Genomic DNA, 12,115 nt, shown 5'->3' on the forward strand with positions numbered 1-12,115 from the left:
TGTGTGTGTGTGTGTGTGTGAGAGAGAGAGAGACATTTCATGTGTTTGTATGACATGTATGTGATGGTAATTCTCTCTGTTGTTATTATTAGACCATTTTTGTGACCTTTAAAGTCCCGGAAGAATTAGCAAAGGTCAGTGAGGGAGAGAGACTCGAGAAACAAAGGACAAAAGAAGTTAAATGCAACAATAGACATCGAGCTGGAATTAAATTCTTTTTCAATTTACACCCTGTAGTCTGGCTGACACTGGCTGTATTATTCCTGCTTTCTGTTTATTCCTCTAGACTTATCTGATAACAGTTTTTATTCAAAAAGCATTTATTTTATACTTGGACAATTATTACAGTAATGTTTTCTTTCAAAAGTGCTAAAGATTTCATGGCTTTACCTGCTTATTTTTGAAAATATTACAATATTATTTATTTGTTTAATTTTCTTGAGGTCATAGGTATGAAAGTTTTGTACCTTTCATTAGTTTTTAATTTGTTTGTTTAAGTTCAGTTTTCAGACAGGAATTTGTTGCTTCAGTTTAAGGTGACAATATTTTAGTCACTTATGTAGACGTACCAATCCAAAAAGCTCCTCCCAGCTCTATAAAAATAAACAAAATAAAGAATAAAACTGAAGACATTTTCTATACCATAATAACACCATAATAGAAAAACCACTGATTACTACAAAGTTAAAATTAGACAATTAGAGGTAGTTTGGTAAAAGATGTTAAATGTTTGTGACGTAAACTTTTGAAGTGAATGAAAAGAAGGCAAATCAAACAACATCCTGTCTGAAGTACACTGCACACCTGACTCACCGGAGAACATTTAGATTTGATATAATGGCGGTCTTAAAGGTTGAACCAGGCTCTGTTCAGAGCTCTGGTGTAACTCAAGCTGTGCTGCGGTTCAAAGAGAAACCCAAACAAAGCATCTAATGAGGTTGAGGTGTTGCAGCTGTCATACGTCAAAAAGTCAAAGGATCAGCCTGAAGCTTCATCAAGAGGAGCCTGAATAATTTATTAAGACTAATTCCCATGCACACAGATACACATGCATGAACACTGTTTGCATGCGAGTGACCTGAAAAGAACAAACCCAGTTATCCCGTTTACTGTAACAGAATACTGTTCAGGTGCCTCTGCTGTGTGTTGTTGTTTTTTTGCACTCATACCAGCACTCACTCTCCCATGTTTTTGCACTATGCATTCACAGTGATGGTCCCAAGCTCATCTGTGCCAGACATTCTGGACCTCATTTGACCCAGATTCATTTATTTTGGGTTCATCTGACCGTAGAATGCACTGCCAGTTTTCATTAGGCTCTTTTAATGAACTTTGGCAAAGTTTCATGTGGCATTTTTGTGCCATTTGTAAGTAGTTATTTTCCCCTTGGAGCCCTTTATAAAGGTTTCTATCAGTGAACGTCTGTTTTACTGATACATGATTAATAAAAGTGTTTTATTAATCACTTTGTTGAGTGAGTATTTGAAAATGAGAACAAGTAATTTTCAAGGCCTCTGCACTTTCTATAATTAATCAGTATGGCAGCTTATAACATTGTAGTTTCTCAGATGTTCGGGCACTACTTTACAACCTGCCGCCATGTTGACAAATTAAGACCGCTATATTGGTGGAGGTTGTATTAGTCTCTATTTATTTCAATACAGTTTGTCTATTCTGTTTGTTTCTAATTATACATCAGACCCAAAACCTTATAATTCATAATGATATACATAATGATGAGTTCACTGTGAGATGATCTGAATCATTATCATTTTCCATGTATTTAAAGCAAACTCTGAATAAATGAATCTATTTCTCACTCTCTTCATTAGAGTCTACAGGTGACTGCTGATGTCCAACCATAAGGATAAAAACCAGGGCCATGGTCATTTTACAGCAGGTGAAAACACACACACACACACACACACACACACACACACACACACACACACTCCTTTCCAGCTCCAAATCGTTCACTGTTACACTCTACTACAAAAGGTTTGCATGATTTGAACAGCCGGTTCGGTTAGTAGGGCTAAACTGTGCACTTTCGATGAACATACTATGGATACGTGCAATCAGTGACATCAGACAGAAATGAGAGTAAAACATATGAAACAGAGCATTTGGAGTACTCTTAAGCTGGAGCTTTTGGCACAGAGGGACTGGCATGCAAGCTGACCTCATGTGAAGCTTTTGTCATGTTTAACACAAACATTCACCACTGTAACAACATATACTGTATGACACAAAATAATGAAAGAAGAAAGAACAACATCTGAAGCTACAGTGTTCCCACTTTATTTACTCTTTCTTTAAAAAGCATGCACACACTGTAAACAGGGAGACCAGTCAAATCAAACAAGATGCTGTGTGTGTGTGTGTGTGTGTGTACTACTTTTGTATCAACCTCTTTGATACTTAGTTAATGCGCTGCTGAACTTGTCTTCTTTTCTGATCAGCTAATGAGCCCTGACAGCGTTCCCCTGCTGCAGAGGCACAAATGGGGCGAGCCAACAGAACAAGCAAATACATTGAATAATACGCCACCCATCTCTTCTGTGAATGTTTGTCTCGTCAGACACACTCTGACTTTTATCCAGTCTGCAAAGGTGTAACCAAACTAAACAGGAGAGTTGGCATGATTTACTCAGTCAGTGGAATACATTTTTTAGGTTCTTATGTGAGGAGGAAAAACAGACAGTTGGGGGAAATAATTCAGGAGCAGGACATTTTTACTTCGACCGTGGAATAAAGCAACTGTTGAATCTGGAAGACGACATGGAAAAAGGAATTTTTATGTACATATTTTTTTTATTACTCTACTTTGGAAAAGTCCCGATGAGCAGTCGTTTGTCAAATCTGGCTTGAAAAAGTTTTGTCTTTTTTTTAAACATGAAGGATTTTCTGTAGATGAGCAGTATGCAGGTGTTAATGTGGTAACCATGGCAATGAAAATAAACAGGAAGGGATCTGATTGGGCGCTGGAGGGCTGGGATCCAAACATACGCCGCCTCAGCTACAAATGCACCACCCTCATCAAGGTAAACTTCAGGTCCAATTAGGGGATGTTTGAATGATTGTCATTTATAAACACAAATTGCTGTGTGTTTTAGTTTATGCCGAGTTATCACCTGCTGCTAGAAAAATAAGAGGTTTTGAGTCTTTTCTTTAAAAGTTTAAGAGGGAACGTTGTGATCAGGTCACATGGTGACCTATAAAGCCCTGAGTTGGGTCAGTAGTCCAAGTGAGAGTCGGTGCACATGACCTGAGACAACGGCATCATTGCTTAAAAACATACACATAGAAGATCACTCCTATTACACTTTATGTACATATCAAATAAATCTCTCTGACATTTCTCATAGTTTATTTTATCCTTTCTACATAGTACAAAATGCTCTTGTAGGATTTTGGCTTTTTTGTTTGGCTTCTTTCACCCCAACCTGTGTTTATTTACGTTAAATAGCTCTAATTAATTAATGGTCTACTTCTAAATATCAGCTGGAGCACATGTTACACCAACTGAAGCGTGATTTCATTAAATAAATACATTTAACATTATTTGTCCACTGTACTGTTATGGTGATCTGCGATTAATCATTTTTATTTCCTTAAAAAATTGTTCCGTCCATGCCCAAACCTTCGATGACAGTGTTTCAAGACCTTCAGGTATCTCTTAAGAGTCTTATGTGAAACGATCCATTTATCTAGCATATGTTTGCTGATTTCAGGATAAATTTTCACTTTGAAGCACCATCACATTAACACCAAGGAGAATCTGTGTTCTGTGTTCAATCAGTCATCACCTGCTGAGGAATCACCATCCCACCTTCTTTGTCTATGACCTCCTTTGTCCCCTTGTTTCCCCATACCTCACTGCACGTCCTCCATCCTGAAGCTTCACAGTTTAAGGGAGGTGTTGGGGAGTGAGGTGCTCAGTTCTCAGATGTTTAAACGAATCAATCCTCAGACGAAAACTACTTGCTCCGGGGCCTAAGACCAGGCTATTGATTTGTGAAGCCACAAAGAGCCTCTTTGAATTGCTCTCAACGATGCTCTTCAGTTCATAGACTGTGGGAAACTCTGGGGTCTGTGAAGATGGCTGTCTTGTGATGTCAGATCAGCAGGCACACATCCATTATTTGTGGTTGGCTGCACACAGTGGGCGTGGCCATGGGCTGAAGAATTATTTTTTAAAAACCCATTTATGTCCATATAATACTATCCATCCAAAAAGATTATAAACTATTAGATATGAGACTATATTATAATTATGTTGTGTTTTAATAATGTTATGTAATTCTGTTATAGTTCTCTGTTTCTGGTGAAAGTAGTAACATCCATCAACCTCCTAAATGTTTACGGGAGCATCAAACAGACGCCAGTAGTTGTGATAGACTATAATTCAGAGATATCTGCTCTTTACCAAACACGCCTGCTTGAGTTGTGAGACAGAGGTGTAGTAAAACTTTCATGCAGAGCAGCAGAGGGCAGACCACAACCTGCACACAGACACTGTTGTGGTGAAATGATACTTACAGACTCTGGAGAGAGCTTGCATAACTTCTAGGGAACCATTTTCACAGAAAGGGTAACAAGACACCTAAAGCTGCAAGTATATCTCCAAGCAGGCCTCTAAAACTGGGTCTTAAGAATGCCAGTTTGATCAGAGTGGCTGTGTAAAAACACTCACTTGATGTGATAAAATGCTAATATGTGGTACGTGAAACATTAAACAGTTCAGCTTAGAGGCATAGCCAGAGCCCACCTGATGAGCACGATGCATTAACCATCTAGACAAGATCAAAAATGGAGTTAAAAGACGAATGATAAATGACTTAAATTTGCCAAAGAAATATTAGCTTTTATGGCATTCTTCAAAAGAAGTGGTGTCCCTCTGAAAACAACCTGAAGCATACCATATCCACAGCTTCTCAGCTGTAGACAATGAACGGTTGATCCCAGGCAACTCACAGTCTCTTGCACTGTCACTGCAAGGCCAGTAGGAGGTGCAAAGGTGCAAGACATTAAACAATTTAAATTTTGTAAAATTATTTTTTGTTAAGTTTCCAATCACATATTAATATTAAGCACTTCCTTCACAAGTACAAATAAAAAACCTGGAATTCGGAATCTAAGCTCCCCCTTTTTTGTCCTGTCTCTGCAGGAAATCAAAGTTTAATCATTCAGCTGCCCACAGGTGGCAACAACAAGCTTGTCCTCCATTTCTGATTGTCCGTGGCACCTGGAGAATCCACAGTGTGTGGGAGAATATGAGTCTCTGTGTGCTCGCTGCAGAGGGCTTTTATTTGTTCATTGATGCAAAAAGAAGAGCCTGTTTATGATTTTATGGCACAATTAGCATATCACCATATCTCATCCTGTGACCTTTGATTTGTCACTCCAATCTAAATGCAAATTAGCTGTAAATGCATTTGTTGCTTGTATATTCACTTAATAACTGTCTCGTCCGCCTTTGTCTTAAATTATTGGATTATTCAGGATTTCTGCAATGATCCGAATGTCTCTTTAGGTTGGTTTATTCCCATATAATCAAAATGTGAGGAGGCTTGTTTAGCTGTATCGGCAGTGTGTGGTTTTCGTGTGTAAGTTTTCTTACCCCACAGGAAGAGTGTCCTAGGTTTGGGGCCCTTCGTCACTATGTAGGTTATCGTTTATAGGAGCTCTGGTTTCTCCTTCTGTTGACATCATGCCAGGTTAATGCTGCAAATATCGACCAGGAAATTCTCACAAAATATATTCTAATTCCTAAAAGTTCCCCTAATGGTTAAATAAGGTTTTAAAGAAACACACTCAGTGGCTTCTTTAGTTACATATTGCCAGCATTGATTTGACTCCATCCTACCTTTAGAACTGTTTTAATAACATAGACCAGTAGCTGGAAACCTTCTTCAGAGATTTTGGTGTATTTTGACATGACAGCATCGCACAGTTGCTGCATGTTTGTCAGCTGCACGTCCACGATGTGAGTCTCCCATTCCACCACCTCCCAAAAGGCGCTCTACTGGACTGAGATCTGGTGACAGCGTTGACAATTTGAGTAACGTAACCTGCAGCTACAGTTTCAGACTAACTGGTACTAAAATGTTCAAAAACTCCAGCAGAGGGCAGACTCACCTGAAGAAGAGGTTCAGACGGACGCTGTGCAGTCTGCAGTGGTGAGATGATACTCACACACTCTGGAAACAGTTTGTGTAACTTGAAGTGAACCTTCGAAAGTAACAAGACGCATAACAGTTACAGTTGTGACTTAGCCGGAGCCTTTAGACTAAGAATCTCATTGACAAGAGATTTTGTGACATTAATTTGTTGATCAGACACATTTTCAAATAACAGATATCAAAGCTACTTAATGCTTGCTGCCCTAAAAGTCAAGGAAAATTCTATTGTGAGAAGAACCCCATGTTATGCATCATGTCAGTCAATAAATGACGGGATAAAATGACATCTTGTGGTTTAGAGGATAAAGTGTGACAGGAGTCAGCATCCTCGGGCAGGGTTTTCTTTATTGTTTGCATTTTTATTCAAGGAAAAGACTAAATGTGGGTTACTTACCAAAAGCATTGTTACAAAGTCACTTACAAAATTTAAACCCCATTAAAAGAACGGGGAGCAGAATGACGTACAGTTATAGTTTATCATTTGAAACAGGAATAACTGTTTTCATACAGGTAGTATGTGGGGACACCGTGGTTCATAGTTGACATCCAGAGGACTCTATCTGCATTTTGTTACCTTTCCACACAGGAGACACCTGCATAGCAGCTGCAAGTGAGTACCTGGCTCATGTCAGGCCTGAATTATTTACCTGATGAAAGAGGTGATGACACACACCCATCCACCGCAGGCAGCATGGACATTACATCAGTGTGGCTCGTCTCAGTCACGTTTGTCCAAAGAATGAGACGTCAGGGCGTATGTGCTTTTCATGAGTCTGTGTTCTGTATCAGTGAAGTTGTAGTTTACTCTACAGTCTCATGTAAACTGGAAAAAGTACAGAACTGGCAGGACATAATGCGCTGCTGTGTCTGCAGACGAGACCCATTTGGCAAAACATATTTTTCATGTTTGTGTAGAAGCTCAAGTTTGACAACAGTTTGAGTCTTTAAATCATCTTTGAAGACAAGTACTAATAATTTACATGTTTTGCTTGAATTAATGTTATTTCTTATGATGGCCAGACAACCACATATGGAAAAGAAATAGAAAAAACTTATAAAGACTTGCATCAGATGTGGCCGACTTCATATAGTGAATCATATAAGGCTTATATGATTCACTCATGAAAGTGGCCACTTTCATATATTTTTTTAGTAAGTATTCAAAACATACAAGTTTCATTTCAATAATTTTTCAAAGAATCTTATATCTGTTTTCACTCTTGTATGCTTTCATACAAGTTTCCCACAAGACAGATACAAACTTTATAAGATTTATATATAACTTTTCCATGTGGGACTGCCTGATTCTAACTTCTCCTCAACTGAAAAAGCACAGAAAAGATGCTCTCTATAAATATAATGGTTTCTTCTAAACCTGCAGACCTCCTTAAAGCACCTTAAATCAAGTTATTTTGCTAATTTTCTGCTCTGAGTTTTTATTTTTTGACTCTTCTAAAGTAGCTTTGCATGATTCACAGTTCAAAATAATAATTTCTATGCATTTTTAAGGCTCTCAGTTTATTCTGTCTGAAACAAGCTTCCCTCCTTCTCCCTTTAAGACAGTTTTGTTCTGACTGGTTGCTTCTTGTAAACAGAAGCTTTGAGTGGGGTGTCAGTGTGAAAACTTGAAAACTGTATGTCTGAGATTACTACAGTATTAACACTGTGCAGAATGAAGTGTGTGGCTCACAGAGTTTTATATCCTGGTTGGTCACACGAGCTTCCCGGTGCTGTTCAGTGGGTCATGTCCCCATTTGCTGTCTGGTTAGTTGACCTGGGGGCTTCATTGATCTCTGAATGACTTCTATATAAAGCTGTTAATGTGAGACTGGGGGTTGCCATGGGGGGAATACTGCCCTGAAACATGGTTACAGGGCCTATTTGAGCCTGTCCCAGCTCACACTGGGCAACAGGCCAGTGTGAGCCTGGTTTGAGGAATTGTTGGTTTTGGTATTTAAATGGGAAGCTCACATTATCAGCAGGTAGATCCACATATTTGATTTTGGGAGTTTTTTGAGCAGCTGCCAAGTTATTTGTGTTTCACTTGTTAGGCAGATGTATAACCCACTGCAGTAAGGAGTCACTGCCTGGGTGGGGTCTTTCTCTGTGGAGTTCTGTACATGTCCATGTGCCTGCATAGGTTTCCTGTGGGTACTCCAGTTTCTTCCATTAGCCCAAATAAATGCTTGTTAGGTGAACTGATGAAGCGGAGCTAAAAGGACAAACTCAAGGAAGAAATCTGTCTCATCTTATAGTTCTTTAAAAACATTTTCATAGCTTCACATTAACATTAACAGTCATTTAACAGTCACAAAGAAAATGAGTCTCCCAACACTTTCAGAATCACCATGATGAGACATTGGAATAGATGCATCAGATAACTTCATTATACTGTGTTACAGAGATGCAGGAAATATTCAGATTCATGGAGAAATAGAAATGCAATGCAAATGCTGAAATTGGCTGCAAAATGTCTTTAAAATCGCTCTATTTAGGAATTTTAAAATAATAATAATATTTGCTTAAAGAAAAAATGTTTATGTTAGTCTATGCATGTGAGAAATAATATTTACTAAACTTTGTTTGTAGTCGTGTAATTTGACTTCTGTTCAAGTAACAAACTCATCTGTGGAAAAGCTCTCTGATCTCAGTGCTGGAGTGAAAGAGAGCGGCACACAACAAGAAATATAAACTAAGAGACAGACAGACACCAAACAGATCCTCTGTGTTAAATAATTCAGCCTCTGTGTGTGTGTGTGTGTGTGTGTGTGTGTGTGTGTGTGTGTGACAGATGCTTGGTGGTGTAATGTTCAGGTGGCTCAGTTGGCTAGACGGAGTAGTTACTTAATTAAAGTGACTTATATGTAACGCACACTCAAACAGCTATTCATGGTGACACACTCGCCCCTGAGTCAGAGCTCACGTCTCATGCTGAACACGGCTGGCATTCTTCTGTAGTTGGAGAGGAAGAAGATAAACAAACCAATATGAAAACCGTCAAAAACAATAATAATGGCCGACAGGATGTTTTAGAGTTGAAGCTAATTAAATTTTCCACCCATCCACTCAAAACTAAAAAAGTCTGGGTCAGTGGGTCATTTAGGACAGATTATTATTCATATCAAAGTTTATGCCAGTCCGTTCAGATATTTTACTTGTACAAGCCTCTGGACAGTAAAAACATTTTGATCCCACATACTGATGCAGTGCAGTGATGAAGCAGTCAGCAGCGTTGCCTCACATTGAGAAAGGTCTGTCTTTAATCTGACATTTATTTGTTTGCAAAGACGTTGTTCTCTGGAGTAAGTCTGGAACAGTAAGTCATTTCATTTTCACCAAATTTAGATGCAAAGAGACATTTTTTCCTACAACTCAAAAGCTACTTTTTACCTTTAACATTATAGACAAATCTCAAAGAGATCTCATCAGATCTCTTTTCAACGAGTTTCTTTGTGGTTGGGCAAGTTTCACTCGTCATTTATTTATGTGCAAACTTTTAATCCGTTTTGGTTTGGCCGATTATGTCACAGCCGGGCGACAAAGGCTGTCCCAATTAGGAGGCTGCTCCAAATGTGGCCGACCCATTCTTCATTTCGCTGAATTTCAGGGGGGGTTGGGTGTATCGTCCGTGGCCCAACCTATCCCAGAATTCATAGCGTGGTCCAGCAAATTCGAGTTTCCAACAATGGCGGCAAATACATAGTTTTAATATTACTCTTATTACTATTTTCAATACTTTTTTATTTAAATCATTATTTATAATATTTTTATAATAATATAAAAATACTTTTAAAATGCAGCAATGGCGGAGGAGCACGACTAAAGAGTTTGAAATATTACTCTTTCTGGGTCACAAAATAAACTTTTAAGATATTTTCAAGAAAGTAGGTTTGTAAACTTCAAATATCTGCTGGATTTATCAAGACATCACATATTACATGTTACCCACCAGCTGGATAGCTGACTGGGTGGTCAAGGCTCACTCGAGCCGGCGAGAACACCGGACTCCCGGCACATTGTTTTCAGACCTGCGCAGTCCTTCGCTACTCAGGTTAAACATGATATATAAATCACTTAGATAACTTAAAAATGCTAGTTTGGCTTTTTTCAGTGTTTCATTTGTTCCTGAGTAAATCGGTTTGGCTGAGATTAAAGTTATAGTTTTCACACATCTGAATAAACGTCAAACAGAAAACTGATTAAACAGAAGTGTGAGATGGTCGAGAATTTACTCCAGTGTCCTGATATACTTTAGTGAGCAAGGCGCAGACAGCTGAGTTTATTAAACTCCACCGAGACAGCTGCAAATCTCAAGGCTAGACCGTCCAATTTCACAGCCTCACACTTCCAGCCTTCTCGGTCTTCGAAGGACAAGCCCCACATAGACGCCGAAGGCTGGGTCCTCCGAAGGATGCGGCCCCTGAATTGGGACACAGCCAAGGCTAGACACACAGACATGGAGTATGACTGGTTAGGGGAACAGACGGAACAAACACGGAAACAAGAGTAACTAAACATGAAACACAGGAGGCACAGAAACTAAGAGACTAGAAATTCTAAATAATAATGAAAGCAAAGACTATTAATAATTCAAAAACACTGGGTCACCGACTCAGGACCGTGACAGCATCTGAAATGACCAAATTCTACCCTCCTCTCAAATTTAAGCTGAAAGTGAAAGGCCATTATTTTACTTATGTGATGCATCCTGTGGTGACTACAGCGTATTTATGACAGTAGGAGCCTGCAGTGGGCTTATCTAGGCAGAAATCCAACACCATAGGACACACCTGAGGAGGAAGTGACACCTGGTTGCCATGGGCAGCAGGGGATGGGTTAACAAAATGTGATGTAGAGAGTCTGGGAGAGAGCGAGAGAGCAGGAGGATTGTTGGTCCCAAAATGTTACAGTGGAAACTTACTGCACATTTTCAAATTGATTTCTTTATTGAAGTTTTTACATCCAGCAAGGTCAGAAAACAGGACCCTGGTCTGGGCAGAGCTGTTTGACTGTAAGAGGACTGATACTCGACCTGTTTTTCTTGGAATTATTTTTCAAACAGAGGTGATGTGTGCCTGTGATCTGGGAGGGATTTCGTTCGTTAAACATTGAAGATTTTGGAGAATTTTGCAAGAAACTAAAATTCAATGAACATCTGAACAGTTTCGAAACATTTCCTCTCATACGTGTGGGTATCGCCTCTAGACCGTTACCTCTGGATATAACTGTGAGCGTGCTTGTAAGTAAGTTTTCACTGTGCACGTGAAGATGTTCAAGCGTCGGGATTATGTGGAGCTTTATGAGAAGGATCAGGCCAAATGGGCGCTGATACGCAACGTCAACACTGTGATGAAACACAGCACTCTGCTGCCGGTATGCTGACACTGCTTGTGTCTTAAGTCTCATGAGTCACAATTACATGGCTTTTATCTGTAGCATTTGTGTTGCTCCCTGCTTTGTTATTTACGTGTGCCTTTTTTCTTATACATGAGAAGAATGTTGATGTAATACTGCAGAACTGTGTGTTAAAATAATTATGCATGGTTTTCTGTTCTGGGTCACTTTTGACTCATGGGTCATCTGAAGAGATCATGTGTGTTTACGTTTTTAACATGGCTGTTTATGTGTGTATACTTCTGTTACTCATGCTTCCCATTTTAGCTTCTCTTCATTCTCTCCCTGTTCAATCCAGAATTTAATTTAAAATCCCCTGCTCATGTACAAAGAGCTGAATTTTAAGCCCCCATCAATAGTATCTTAAAGACCTCATAGTGTTGTACACTGCTCAACACACTAAGGGAATAATTGTTAGTCAGAGTAAGCTTCAGTTAAACTTCGTGAGCATTGAGCTGGTCAGTTAAGGGGACTGTTAATGCTGAAAGACAACGATGACACACCCCCCAAAACAGGAACAACTTTACAAGTCCCCC

The 12,115-nt window shown here is 39.2% G+C and overlaps 1 protein-coding gene across 3 annotated transcripts in view; it reads left to right on the plus strand.

Moving 5' to 3' along the window:
* The window catches only part of myo7aa (myosin VIIAa), a 59,058-nt gene that overhangs the window by 3,977 nt on the left and 42,966 nt on the right, over positions 1–12,115 (plus strand). For 2 of the 3 annotated variants that reach the window (XM_005947622.3, XM_005947623.3), the window contains exon 1: positions 2,426–3,044. In XM_005947622.3, the coding sequence (XP_005947684.1) occupies positions 2,946–3,044 (99 nt within the window). In that variant the 5' untranslated portion in view covers positions 2,426–2,945. Of the gene's footprint in view, positions 1–1,832; positions 1,901–2,425; positions 3,045–12,115 lie in introns of those variants that run through there. The other variant, XM_042214232.1, reaches the window with a different exon arrangement.

The sequence above is a fragment of the Haplochromis burtoni genome, unplaced genomic scaffold (genome assembly GCF_018398535.1).
Source record: "Haplochromis burtoni strain Fernald_Lab_line unplaced genomic scaffold, NCSU_Asbu1 Contig_536, whole genome shotgun sequence".
NCBI classification, from domain to species: Eukaryota; Metazoa; Chordata; class Actinopteri; order Cichliformes; family Cichlidae; genus Haplochromis; species Haplochromis burtoni.